General features: G+C 40.7%; 1 protein-coding gene across 1 annotated transcript; it reads left to right on the top strand.

Moving 5' to 3' along the window:
- Positions 1-3,437: 3,437 nt before the first annotated feature.
- Positions 3,438-4,777, top strand: LOC138362939 (piggyBac transposable element-derived protein 4-like). The gene is made up of 2 exons (XM_069321520.1): positions 3,438-3,954; positions 4,206-4,777. Exons 1-2 carry the CDS (start codon positions 3,438-3,440, stop codon positions 4,775-4,777), a joined length of 1,089 nt encoding a protein of 362 aa, XP_069177621.1.
- Positions 4,778-15,533: the final 10,756 nt, after the last annotated feature.

Below are 15,533 nucleotides of genomic sequence, written 5' to 3'. Positions count from 1 at the left end.
TGGAGTTTGTTGTGACAGATCATGGCATTTATTAATCTGTCTTGTTAAGTGTTACGGACCCAAGCCCAGCGTCCTAGCACGGAGCAGTGACGACAACGCCATCTGCCGGTCAGCTCCCAAAAACCCCTCCAAATGGACGATGCCATCTAGCAAGGGCGGGATATACCGGCCACAGGGGCTGGTTTCCCGTCCTAATCAGCTCGTAACATAGCCGCTGCTGACCTCTGGTGAGGTGACGCTTAGACAGCAACGCCATCTATGGTGTGGATAGGTGGGCGTTTGCGTCTAAGCCTGTAATTGAGGTGCCCTAGAGTGTAACCAGTACTGATGACGTGTCTGATTACAGAGTCGACCTGGGATTGCTGTAGTGGACGTTGGATCAGTCTACCCAAGGCAGCCGTAGTATCGCCACGAGTTTGCTATAGAAGCTGTGAGTCACCCCCCGGATGAACACTGTTGTGTTAGCCTGCCTGTGAGGTGGCAGAACCAGGGATTGTCGTACCCGGGGCTGACTGGCGGAGAAGACTAGCCACTGGGGTGTTGTGGTGAGGATAGTGATCTGTGGAATCACACGAGGCTCCTGCCTAGGGCTCGCAACCCTAGTATCGGTCGTGGAGTGGCCTACGCAGCGTAGCTGATTGGAACCTGCCAGCTACAGGCTGGATTTGTGGTTGAAGGCCTCCACGACGGTGCACCCAGTGGGACTATGATTTGGCTGGCCTGTGGCCGGGGTAGTCTAGAGAATCTACGGATTCATCGTGAGGCCACAAGAAGAGGACCAAGGGCTAAGCATCGTTGAGCACCGTGGAACACTCCGCGTCTTCAGAGGAAGACCATACTGTACATTATAGTGTTTATACCCCCCGTGTGATAATTTATATATTTATTTATTGGTGATGGTAATTATATATTTAATTTAGAGAATTTGTATCCCTTCCCCTTTAATTTACTTGCGTTACGGAACACACCCCTTGAAAGCCACTACTAGCTTGGGGCCGGACACCCAAACTCTACTAACATCAGAGAAAGAACCCAGTTGCGACCCAATAGGGCCGTAACATTAAGTGACCCTTATGTCGTTTTGGGTCCTTTTCAGTTTTGTTTCTAGATCAGCTGTGTTGACTGCTTGGTTGGAATTTATAGGGCCTATTATATTGTTCCTAATGTAAGTAGGGTACTTGCTTATAATCTTGAGCAATTACTAACGATAGTAGCCAAGGGTCAGTTTTATATCACCAGGCTAAAATACTACCTCCGAGGTTATTGTACAGTAACCCGTAGGCTGCTCAGCCTTAGGGGTCAAGAAGCGAAAAATAAACGAATTATGTAACAATTACTTATAAATCTTAAACAAATCTCAATCTTATTATCTTCAGTGTCGTGAAAGTTTCATTAAAATATTTTCAGAAATTTATTTTAGACGAATTTTTTAAACCGAAGAACGTTTTGTTGATAAGGGGAACAGCTCCTAATAACAGGAACTGAAGAATAATGCAGTAATAAAGAGATACAAGCACCTGTCCGACGTACAAATAAGAAGAAAAATAGTTAGAAGTTTCCATAAGGAGGATATGCAGCTGGTGCCATTATATCATTGCTACGTAATACTTAACAACACACATAGTAAGGAGTAAGTATGTTATTTTGTTATACATCATATAAATACATTGCCCAATGTTAATATCTGTTACTTGCACCAATGTCCCCAAATATTTTTTTTTAGGGGAAATTTCTTTTTTCATTTTTTTTCTCCTTTGTTTATTATGAAATTTTGGTGTAACCTCTACATCCTGGAGAGTGTATAATTGTCCTTACCTATGTGAAGATAAAATTAAATTGGTCAACAAATAAATCAGTTACAACTTGCAGAACTTTGATTTTTTTTTTGGCTTACTTTTTCACAGATTTCAAGCTCAGTTTTCTTTGCCTCTTTTGGTGGTTTCGATGATTAGGGACAAGATCAGGACTTTTCACTTACATAAAGTAGACCCCTAAATATATCCCATATTTAATTTTAATTATTATAATTACCTTTATATTTGTTTTTTTTGGGTTATTTTTTCTTGACATTATTTCAACACATATTTACTGACAACTTTCACATATTTGAGTATGAATATTAAACAATGCTTATTAAAACATACTAGAAAATTAATGAATACTACATTATTCATTGTCGATAACTTCAACTTCAATTATGACTATAACTAGAGTTTCAACTGTAATAAGCATAAAAATATCGAGTTTCTGACCTATTCGAACCATATTTACATATAAAGTGCACAGTTGTCTGTTCAACAATCTCATTACAATTGATTTTTCATAAACCTAAACTTCATCTAAACACATATTGACCTATAACTTTCACACACTCGAGTACAAATCCCAACAAATGTTTACTAAAACATAGAAGAAAATTCTTTAATTAGAACTACCATATTAATTTTCAATAACTTCAACTTCAATTATCTCTAAAACCGGAATTTCAAATATGAGACCTGGTAAAAAATTAAGCTTCTGTCCGATTCCCACCATATTTACACACTATGTGCAAAGTTCTTAATTCTAAGGCATCCATATACCTTTGCATTATTCGAATTATTCATTTTCAATAACTTCAACTTCAATTATCTCTAAAACAGGAATATTAAATTTGAGACCTGATAAAAAATTCAGTTTCTGACCGATTCTCACCATATTTACATTACTTCCCCCCCCCCCCCCCAAAAAAAATATAGGTATATGTTAGGGATAACTGTATAACAGACACTGTGCTCCTTAACTGTCTAATAGTAGGTTCGACATATATATGAATGAGACTGGGTGGACATAAATAGGAGCTGCCTCATATGGGCCAACAGACCTTCTGTAATTACCTTCATTCTTATGTTCTTCTAACAAACATATATATTGTGGAAACTATTGCCCATATAAAAGTAATAAGACCCTAATATGGTCCTCATTCAACAATACAACCTAAAGAGACAAAGATAATAGAATTTGAAATCTGTAAATATATCTACCCCCAAAAAATTAGTCACAAATTCTGCCACCTGTTATTTTGTTATATTTGTTATATAACATTATTAATATTACACTTTCGCCTGGGTATGACGCAGCATTGCGTCAACCATTTCCTGTCGGTAATGCCGGGGATGACGCAGCATTGCGTCATCCACTTTAAATATTCGCCAAAAATCAGGTTTTTATCCGATTTTTTGTGACTGGGTTTAAAATGCGCGCCGATGTTTCCCATTTTCTTTGTTGCGCCTAGTGGCCCGCAGGCGGCGCGGCACACGCCGTCGGCCCATTGTTTTCGCTCCACTGTTGTGACCGGTGTCATCTCCCCTCGCGTCTCAAACGTGTGAACATTTCGGCTATTTTCCGTGGCTATATTTCTTACTGCGGCTTTAGAAACTATCTACGCTTACTCCATGATGGATAGTGATCATGAACAAGGCCCTTCCAGGAAGAAAATTGCGAAAGAAAGGCATGAAAAGCAGAAGCTGATTAGTGTACAGAAGAAGTACAAGCATGTGAGACTAACTCCCTCTAAGTTTCAGGCTGTATTTGACGATTTGTCTGGGTCATCTAGTGATGAAACTAATGTCGGTATTGATACTGATGCAAGTAGTGAACATTTAGAAACAGAGACGACCGATGAGGATTTTGATAGTGATGAAAGTGAGGAATCTGAGGTCGAGACTGCCACTAGTGCACGGCGCGGTACTGGAGCTCGTGCCAGAGACAGACGTACCACACGTACCCCAGCACCAACAGATTTTGATGATGGATGGTGTAGTGACAATACTGCACCCTTTGTGGACAATTTTACAGGTACACCAGGCTTGACTGTTCCTGTACCTTCCACTGTTCTTGGTTTCATTCAACTCTTTCTGACTCAAAAATTGCTGAAATATATTGCCTATGAAACAAATTTATATGCTTCCCAAAGTAAGGCAGGTACTGGGCAAAGGACAAAGCACAGATGGCAACCAGTGACAGAGAAAGAAATTGCTAGATATTTGGGACTGACGATCTTGATGGGTATTTGCCCTTTGCCAAGACTTAGAATGTATTGGCAAACAAGCAGATTCTGGCACATACCATGTTTCAACACCTTCATCACTGGTAAGCGATTTGAAATGATTGCTAAATATTTCCATGTTTATAACAATAAGTGTTTATAACAATAATACCACCAGGCCAAGGAGTTGACAAACTTATCAAAGTTCGCTCACTCATGCAATATCTCCTGAATAGATTCAAGAGAATATACATCCCCAATAAAAAATTGAGTTTGGATGAAGGGACAATGCCATGGCGTGGCCGTCTATCTTTCAAGACCTATAATCCCAATAAACCAGATACATACGGAATAAGGCTCTACATGCTAGCTGAAGCCACCAGTGGCTACATTTATGATTTTGAAATCTATTTAGGAGTTCGGAAAACGACGATTGACACAGTTATGGCCTTGATTGAACCACTGAAGGATAAAGGTTACCATTTATATATGGACAACTATTACAATTCGGTCAGATTGAGTGAGGCACTGCTTCAAGTAGGGTTATACACCTGTGGTACCCTCAGACTACTGCGTGGTGCACCTAAATCTCTTCAGATGCAAGCAAAGGGTAAAGTGCCAGTAGATAAAACTTTATTCAAACGCAAGGACAATACTTTCATAATTTTGTGGAAAGATAAACGAATTTTTTCACTCATAACAAATTGCCACAATACAGAAACACAACAGGTTCAACGCAGAAAACGTTGACTACAATACAAACATGAAAGGTGTTGATCACTTTGACCAAATGATCAAATATTATCACTTCACAAGGAAAACACACAAATGGACGAAGAAAATGACCTTTTATTTTGTGCAAATGGCTATCTACAATGTTTTTGTGATGTATAACTACTACACAACAGATAGAAGGAAACTGACATTACTCCATTTCCACGAACTAGTCATTGCTGCACTATTGTTCTATAAGTCTAGTAACTGGTCTGAGGAAGACGATGACATCCCACATGCTGCTGATGTCAATGCCACTGGAGCCAATGTTGCAACACCAGGACCATCAACACCCAGACCTCCAACAGCAGGACCTTCAGGTGTGAGGCGCCCACTATTCACTTCACTTGTACCTGCAGACTTACCTTCATCTTCTGAGTCAGAAGACGAGGCTGTGATTATCACTAGTGGTGCTTCTGCTGCAACATCCATCTAAAGAATTCTATTAGGAACATTTTCATACCTAAATGAGCGCTGTAACACGAAAATTGAGATTATCACCAGGAAATAATACTAAACATTTGTGGGCGGGAATTGGGAGTGTAGCTGGAAGGCGTCTGAGAGCTCACTCCTGGCTAACACATGGCTCGTCTTCAACTCGTCGGCGGTTGGAGCGTGACCAGGTTTTTTATTTTATATGCTAATGTTACTCTAGAGAATTCTATTGCGAACCCATTGAGACCAAAATGAAAGACCTAGAACAAAAATTGAGGTGACTAGAGTGAAAATAGCGAAAACATTTTATCGCGTTTGCGAGCTCCTGGGTAACTCGTTCGCACTTTCTCTGCTTGCTGCGGGTAATTAGCAGGGATTTTGGAGTTTATATGCATTTAGTACTGTAGAGGATTCTATTTCGAACACAATGATACCAAATTTAATCTCGTAGAACGAGAATTGAGGTGACAAAGTTGAAGAGAGCATACACTTTTCGGAATTAACGCACGCTCCCGTGAAACGCTGGGACCCAAATCGTATGGTAGAGGGGGTGGCGCGCGGGGTGCGCGATTTAACACGTTGACCAATTTCGTTACAACTTGCGTTCTCCAAGATGTAGAAGTCACAACAAAATCCGAATAGAAACAAAGGAGAGAGAAAAAAATGTGGTTGTCAGTTTTTTGTACAAAGGGACATAAGAATATTGCCATTGGGCAATGTATTTAAATGATACATAATAAAATACGGCATAATAACATACTAACTCATTAGTATGTGTAAAATCTGGCCCTTCATGTGGCACCAGGTGCCTATCCACTTTGTATACCCTCCTTACTACTACTTGTCTTCTTTGTGTGTCGAACAGGTGATTGCATCTCTTTATCCCTGATTGCCAGTAAATAGGAGGTGTGTCCCTGTAGGAGTACTGCAAGTTAGCCTTTCTTTATCATGCTTGGTTGGTACAGAGACACTCATTAACACTAAACGGTGAAATGATTATAGGTAAATATATAAAATATGAAAATAATTATTGATACACAACACAACTTATGCTGGTATTGATCCCACCAGATATAAGGGCCTGCATAATTAATTAATGGTGTTAGGTTGTTCAATATTTAGTACAACACTAGGCTATGGTAATATAAATGGGACTAGGTTGATCAGTATTTAGTTCAACACTTATGGGATATCTGGGGCTTAACTCATATATTCAATTATTAACTTATTGGATTTAATAAATCGAAGGACCACCCACTTTTGAGAAAAGAGGAAAAACTTATAGAAGTGATCATTAGAATAACACTAGAGAACCAGTGTCTATGGATAATCATTAAGAGAATAATCACTTGAAATAATGAATGGAATGTATTATTAATTAATTAAAGTCAGAGCCTCAAAGACCTACATTGGGGGGTATTTCTAGAAATTCATATATATCTAGGAACCAGTGTGGTTCGCCACCAGTTCATTGTTGAGTAAAGGATATAATTAATCTAAACTACTATAGATTCAAAATATGAGAACTCAAATTGTGAATATTAAAGATCATGAATTACTGAGCAACAGTCAGAGCAAAACACATTAATTACCAATCATCATTTCTGGTAATAATCTATTCACTGTAAAGATTCTACAGGAATTATATAAGAATCAATAATCATATTAAATAAATTTGTACGAAAAAATGTCTTGGCTTTAAGATGATTTCTGTAACATCATTTCGTCATTCGTCCTCGTGGTCACAGGATCTCCACAAAGAAAGAACTCGAGGTGAATATCACAAATGATGAGAAACAACTTGATGACTCCTCGTATACATGCTGAAATTAAAGAAATTTAAGTAGCATTTGAATAGGCTACGTTTTATTTTCAATATTCATGAAAACTGAGGAAATTGTCGAAATTTTACTAACGTTGTATATTGGGTATCATCGCTATATGACGACAGACTACTCACAAATATATAATCTAGGATGATGCATCAAACGAGAAACATATACTTAACATGAGCGTATTAAATACTGAGGTCTGCCGAAACCGCGTCAGCCAGTCCCTGACGTCCACTGCTGTGTACATGTAATTACGGTCTTGGCTTCAATTGTTGACGCGTTATTAACTGGCTGGGCACTATAGAACACGTTAATAAGTAATTATTAACTATTGACCGAGTATCAACGTAATTCTTGCCGATAAATTCCCCAGTCACTACCACGTGTCTCCCCATTCTTCATGCCAGAGATGCCTTCTCTCGCACAATGGCGTCGCCGCCTCCCTCAACCCGTCTCTCGCACAATGGCGTCGCCGCCTCCCTCAACCCGTCTCTCGCATTCACCACAGAAATTATTAATCACGAATAATTCTTTTCCGGGCAATTATGGATTTAATACGTTAACGAGAACTGAGTTGCAATTATAGGGATTTAAATATTGTCATATTCTCGTTTTATGGTGTTAAACGAGAAATGGAGAAGAATTTATTTTCTCCATGGCATTCGCACGTAACAGAGAAAACTGCTACCACATAACTATTTCAGTTAATAACTCTCGGTTTTAGATTATTGGGAGTTATATTATCCGTAGGTAATTATTACACGGAATACTGATAATTTTAGATAACCACATTCAATTCTCTAATCCATTGGTAATAAATGTGTCTAACTGGACATTATCTGACGCAATGTTGCTACTCGATTTCATGGGAATTCTAGCATTAATACGCAGATGCAATGGTTAATTTATGTTGACACTACCGTTAGTGAAATTAGTAACTACTGTAGTTAGTATATAATGATAATGATTTATTATAATACAATAGTAGTTTATTAGTGTTGGAAATTTCCAGCATCACTAGTCAATGGTAAAATCCTTCCCTAAAAAGGGGTTGGGATCTAGCTGCTAAAATATTGTGTAATAGACACAAAGTGCTATATATTTTAATTGGAATTTTAGTTTATATTTTAAATACTTTTCTTCTTAGATAAATTATATACACAATTGTTGTTGGTAGCCTCTCATTAACCACCGGTGTTATTTTGGTAGTAATAATTATTTTATTACTGACCTTTCGGGAAATTAAACACCACAATCTAGTAGATAAACTCTGTAAAAATAAAGCCACAGTTTGGTTTTATTTAATTTATGTGATAAAACTCCATGGATATCACACTCCACGAATTTGGTGGATAAGCTCCACGAAACGGCTGTGAGTCTAGGCTACTGACCAGTCTATGACTGGCGATATGTGTTTAATATATTATTGATTCATTGGACTGGTTTATTTAATTTGATGGACCAGTGTGATCTAGGATCATTAAGTACCCATCTAGGTTCAAAGGCTTGTAAATTATATTTGTTGCTCAAGATCCAATAATTTCTGTATTTGATGAACCAGTGTAGCATTTCTGGTTCATCCAGTTCGAAGGTCCATAAATTATTTGGGGGAAATCTACCTGTAATTGATTTGATTAATAATTATAAAATTAAATAATTGTATATATTACATTTCAGCAGAGTGCATTTTATAACTTTTTCACCAGTAAACTTCCCTTCACACATTTTGAGGGATTTTATATTTAAATCTTACCATAATTATACGGTAGACTTAATCAATAACCCCTGCGAGGCGCTTGCCTTAATACCCTTCAACACCACCAGGCGCAAGAAATTATATTATTAAAAATTTTTGTTTCATCATATAAAAATGCTCATTTGTGTTTCCTGATCATGGGAAAATCAAAATCAAATCGTAGGTGACATATTTTGGCTGCAATAAAGCGGGAAAGTCTGGCAAAATTAAAGCGTTGACAGAGTAAGCATCCTCTGACAGTCTTCTCCACCTCGCGGCAGGCAACAGTTGACACAACGACATTATTACCTAATTATTTCAATGTCTCTGATTTTTTCTCACTTTTTTTGCAGTAATAAAATTCAATAGTGTGTAATGTGTTATATTTATATAATAAAAATGTGTAAACCAAATGTACTACTAATCTGGTATGGTGTCCAAACAATATAGTGGCCGCCAATATCACATCTAGCAGACCATGCTACCTCACTCACCAAAAATCCTCCTCCCACTATACTGTTTATGCTGTTAATACGCTATATACACACACACACGTTATATATACGTATCTACATGTTTTATTCAACATAATTGTACAACAAAGCTGGTATGATGTCCAATCAACATAGTGGCCACAAGACTCTGCATGACAAGTGACACAGCAGACGACAGCCTCACTCCCTCCCACACTAACACCTCCCTCACCAAAATGTCTCCTCCCAGCATATCCTTTTACTGTTATTACACTATATATACACAGGTTATATATAGGTATATACATTTGTGTCCACCATAGCGAACCACAAAACTGGAATGGTGAGTCCAAACAACAAGAGTGAACTGCCAGACCCAGCCAGCAGACGCCATCTCCCTCACACCTTCAACACCTTATTCGCCAGCATTCCTCCTCCCACAATACTGTTTGTGCATTAATTAAACTATATCCACACGTTTTATATAAGTATCTTAATCTTTTATACACCACAATTGTACAATTAGGCTGGTATGGTGTCCAAACAGCATAGTTGCCACAATACATGGCATGACATGTCACACACCAGCCAGCAGACGACAGCCTCACTCCCTTCCTCACCAAAATGGCTCCTCCCAACATACTCCTTTTGCTGTTATTACACTATATATACACGTTATATATAAATATTTACTTTTGTGCTCACCATAGCGAACCACTAAGCTCGTATGGTGAGTCCAGACATCAACAGGTCACCACACAGGGCCACGAGGCCGATGTTTACATATTTGTATCAAGGTATAATTGGGCTATTGAGAACAGTGATACAGTAAATTAGTGAACGGTAACACAACAGGCGAAAGGATACAGCATACTGAAACAACCAGCAGCACCGATCCACTGACACTCAGTGGAAGAGTGGGACTCAACACCACGTGGAGAGACGACGAATCCACTGATGTTCACGACATAAGGACATAATTATAAACTCACATGGTTGTGTGAGCGGGACGGTTTTGGCCGGTGAGTACTGCCTGCTCCTGTCAGTTAACTGATGTACAGTAAGGTTAATTATAAGAGAAATCTTGTTCAGTTTATCATATATATTTAGACTCACAAAGTGGCTCATTCTGGGTAGAAGTGTGACACATAGGAGACCCTCGTGACACTCACACTCACAAGCAAACACATACACAAGCAAACACACACACACAAGCAAACACACACACACATACACACACACACATACACATACTCGAGAAGGGATACCGAAACCAAAAGGTTAGCATACCGAAAGGGAAACTATGAGGAGATAAGAAAATGCCTAGCAGATATAGCATGGGAAACAGAGCTCAGGGAAAAGACGGCCCAAGATATGATGGAATACATCACGCAAAAATGCAAGGATGCAGCAAACAAGTTTGTCCCAGTCCAAAAGGAAAACAGTGAAATGAAGATGAGAAACCAATGGTTTAATCCGAGATGTAGGCTAGCTAAGCAGCAAAGTAAAAGGGCATGGAGAAACTATAGGAATAACAGGACACTGGAGAGCAGAGAAAGATACCAGAATGCCAGGAATGAATATGTTAGGATGAGAAGAGAGGCAGAAAGACAATACGAAAATGACATCGCAAGCAAGGCAAAGACTCAGCCTAAATTGCTGCATAGCCACATCAGGAGAAAAACAACAGTAAAGGAACAGGTTATGAAATTAAGGTTAGGGGAAGAAGGATTCACTACAAACGACAAGGAAGTGTGTGAGGAACTGAATAAGAAATTCCAGGAGGTCTTCACCTTAGAGCAAGGAGAAATCCCAGAGATAAGAGAGGGAATAGCTAACCAGGAACCACTGGAAGAGTTTGAGATTACCAGCGGGGAAGTAAGGAAGTGTTTACTAGAATTGGATGTGACAAAGGCAATAGGTCCAGATGGAATCTTCCCTTGGATACTAAAGGAAGGAGCAGAAGAACTGTGCCTCCCGCTCTCCATGGTGTATAACAAATCACTGGCAACAGGGGAACTGCCAGAAATTTGGAAAGCAGCTAACGTAGTCCCGATATACAAGAAAGGGGATAGACAGGAGGCACTGAATTACAGACCAGTGTCCCTAACCTGCATACCATGCAAGTTGATGGAGAAGATTGTGCGTAGAAAGCTAGTGGAACATCTGGAGCGAAAGAACTTTGTAACACAGCATCAACATGGATTCAGGGATGGCAGGTCGTGCCTCACAGGGTTACTTGAATTCTACGTCCAGGCAACAAAAAAAGGCAAGAAAGAGAAGGGTTGGCAAACTGCATATTTTTGGATTGTCAGAAAGCCTTTGACACTGTGCCACACAAGAGGCTAGTGAAAAAACTGGAGAGGCAGGCTGGAGTGAAAGGGAAGGTACTCCGTTGGATACAGGAGTACCTAAGCAACAGGAGACAACGAGTCAGTGTGAGGGGTGAGGTCTCAGATTGGCGAGACGTTACGAGTGGAGTACCGCAGGGGGTCAGTCCTTGGACCTATACTGTTTCTGATATATGTAAATGATCTTCCAGAGGGTATAGAATCGTTTCTCTCAATGTTTGCCGATGATGCAAAAATTATGAGGAGGATTGAAACTGAGGACGATAGTAGGAGGCTACAAGATGACCTAGACAGACTGAGTGAATGGTCCAACAAATGGCTGTTGAAGTTCAACCCGAGTAAATGCAAAGTAATGAAACTAGGTGGTGGAAATAGGAGGCCAAACACAGGATACAGAATAGGAGATGAAGTACTTAATGAAACGAACAGAGAGAAAGATCTAGGAGTTGATATCACACCAAACCTGTCTCCTGAAGCCCACATAAAAAGAATAACGTCTGCGGCATATGCGAGGCTGGCTAACATCAGAACAGCGTTCAGGAACCTGTGTAAGGAATCATTCAGAATCTTGTACACCACATATGTAAGACCAATCCTGGAGTATGCGGCCCCAGCATGGAGCCCGTACCTTGTCAAGCACAAGACGAAGCTGGAAAAAGTCCAAAGGTATGCCACTAGACTAGTCCCAGAACTAAGAGGCATGAGTTACGAGGAAAGGCTGCGGGAAATGCACCTTAGGACACTGGAAGACAGAAGAGTAAGGGGAGACATGATCACAACCTACAAAATCCTCAGAGGAATCGACCGGGTAAACAAGGATAAACTATTCAACACTGGTGGGACGCGAACAAGGGGACACAAGTGGAAACTGAGTACTCACATGAGCCACAGAGACGTTAGAAGGAACTTTTTCAGTGTCAGAGTAGTTAACGGATGGAATGCATTAGGCAGTGATGTGGTGGAGGCTGACTCCATACACAGTTTTAAATGTAGATATGATAGAGCCAAGTAGGCTCAGGAATCTGTACACCAGTTGATTGACAGTTGAGAGGCGGGACCAAAGAGCCAAAGCTCAACCCCCGCAAGCACAAATAGGTAAGTACACACACACACACACACACACACACACACACACACACACACACACACACACACACACACACACACACACACACACACACACACACAGTAAAGGGATGGAGTAAATCAAAATACGAAACGGTTTTTACGTATGTGAAACATCACGCCAGCAACAGGATACCCCCCCCCTTCTTTCCCACCCCATCTTACCCAAAACACTACCCTATGGGAACTGGCTAGATAGCGGCCTTTGACACTTAGTTGACAACTGTTGGACAACTGACCATACCTCCAATTTCTCACCCTCCTCCTTCTCCCTCTCCCCCATTAAACATACACAAATAGATCTCTTCTGTTCCTCTCCCCTTCCTCCCAATATCTCTCCCCCTAACCTCCCCATACACACACTCCAGTGTTTGTGGTTTTGTGTGTGCAGTGTTTTTAGTATAACAAGTAGTCTTGGATACTAGCTAAAGAAAGTAAAGAATCTTGACGAATACGGCTCATGTAGGCACTAGTTTCTGTCACCTTAGAATCAAAAGATCACACCGCCAATCCCCCCACCACCATACACCATCCACCCCACACACAAACACACACACACACACACACACACTAGAAACTTTCTGAGCCAGCATGTCAAGGAACCCACAGGAGTGAGAGGCAATGATGAACCAGCTGGACTCGACTTGATATTCACCCTGAATGAGTCAGAAGTAAGGGAAGTCAAAGTTGAAGCCCACATAGGAATGAGTGACCACAGTGTACTGACTTTTGAGTACTTGGTAGAGGTAGGGATAACCTATTCAAGAATGGGATCAGAGGGAAAAAGACTAAATTACCGAAGAGAAAAATATGACGAGATGAGGAACTTCCTCAGGGGAATACCATGGGAAACAGAACTTAGAGACAAGAATGTGCAGGACATGATGGATTGTGTCACCCAGAAGTGCCAGAAAGCTGCAGACAGGTTTATTCTCGTCCAAAAGGAGAAAAACGAAAACAACAGAAAAACCCACGGTTCAACCAGGAATGCATGGCTGCGAAGCAACTGAGTAAAGGAACATGGAGAAACTACAGAAATAACAGAACACCGGAGAGCAGGGAGAGATATCAGAGGGCCAGAAAAGAGTACCTCAGGGTGAGGAGGGAAGCAGAGAGATAGTTTGAAAATGACATAGCGAGTAAAGCCAAAACCCAACCAAAGCTGCTCCACAGCCACATCAGGAGGAAAACTGCAGTGAAGGAACAAGTGATGAAACTGAGAAAAGGGGAGAACAGGTACACAGAGAATGACACGGAGGTGTGTGAAGAACTCAACAAGAGATTCCAGGAGGTCTTCACAATAGAACAAGGAGAAGCCCCTTCACTGAATGAGGAGGAGGCAAACCAAGCAACCTTGGAGGAATTTGACCTCACCAGTGATGAGGTCAAAAGGTGTCTGTTGGAGCTGGATGTGACAAAGAGTGTTGGGCCTGACAGAATCTCACCATGGATACTAAAGGAAGGTGCAGAAGCACTAAGTGTACCACTCTCTATGGTGTATAACAGGTCACTGGAAACAGGAGATTTACCAGAAAGTAGGAACACAGCTAACGTAGTCCCAATATACAAGAAGGGTGACAGGCACGAGGCACTGAACTACAGGCCAGTTTCCCTAACTTGTATACCATGCAAGGTGATGGAGAAGATCGTGAGGAAAAGGTTCGTAGAGTATCTGGAGGGAAATAACTTTGTAACACACCAGCAACATGGGTTCAGAGATGGTAAATCGTGCCTCACAGGTTTAATAGAATTCTATGACCAGGCAACAAAAATTAGGCAGGAAAGAGAAGGGTGGCCCGACTGCATTTTCCTGTACTGCCAAAAAGCCTTTGACACAGTACCCCATAAAAGGCTGTTAAAACAGTTGGAGCAACAGGCAGGAGTAAAAGGTAAGGTGCTCCAGTGGATAAGGGAGTACTTAAGCAACAGGAAACATCGAGTAACGGTGAGGTGGGGAGACATCAGAGTAGCGAGATGTCACCAGCGGAGTCCCACAGGGCTCAGTATTTGGACCCATCCTGTTTCTAATATATGTAAACGATCTTCCGGAGGGTATAGACTCGTTCCACTCAATGTTTGCTGATGATGCAAAAATTATGAGAAGAATCAAGACGGATGAAGATAGACAGAGACTACAGGATGACCTGGACAAACTGGAGGAATGGTCTAGAAAATGGCTGCTAAATTTAACTCAGGAAAGTGTAAGGTAATGAAATTAGGAGAAGGGAGCAGGAGGCTGAACACAAGGTATCATCTGGGAGGTGAAATCCTGCTAGATTCAAATAGAGAAAAAGATCTGGGAGTTGATATCACACCGAACCTGTCCCCAGAGGCCCACATTAAAAGAATATCATCAGCGGCATTTGCTAGACTGGCCAACATAAGAACTGCCTTTAGAAACTTGCGTAAGGAATCGTTCAGGACCCTGTATACTACTTATGTAAGACCAATCCTGGAGTATGCAGCTCCAGCCTGGAGTCCATATCTAGTTAAACACAAGACAAAGTTAGAGAAGATTCAGCGGTATGCCACCAGGCTCGTTCCGGAACTGAGAGGAATGAGCTACGAGGAAAGGCTAAAGGAGCTGATCTTCATATCCCTGGAAAACAGAAGAGTAAGGGGTGACATGATAACCACCTACAAAATTCTCAGGGGAATTGACAGGGTGGACAAAGACAAACTCTTCAGCACAGGAGGGACACAAACAAGGGGACACAGGTGAAAACTTAGTACCCAAATGAGCCACAGAGACGTTAGAAAGAATTTTTTCAGTGTCAGAGT

The sequence above is a fragment of the Procambarus clarkii genome, chromosome 9, assembly GCF_040958095.1.
Source record: "Procambarus clarkii isolate CNS0578487 chromosome 9, FALCON_Pclarkii_2.0, whole genome shotgun sequence".
In the NCBI taxonomy this organism is placed as follows: domain Eukaryota; kingdom Metazoa; phylum Arthropoda; class Malacostraca; order Decapoda; family Cambaridae; genus Procambarus; species Procambarus clarkii.
This window is presented reverse-complemented; position numbering and strand designations above follow the sequence as displayed.

Excerpts from the sequence above, each read along its gene's own strand:
- LOC138362939 (XM_069321520.1), top strand. The coding sequence starts at position 3,438 with ATGGATAGTGATCATGAACAAGGCCCTTCCAGGAAGAAAATTGCGAAA. Across the intron at positions 3,955-4,205 it reads AAATTTATATGCTTCCCAAA|GCCAAGGAGTTGACAAACTT; the intron begins GTAAGGCAGGTA and ends TAATACCACCAG.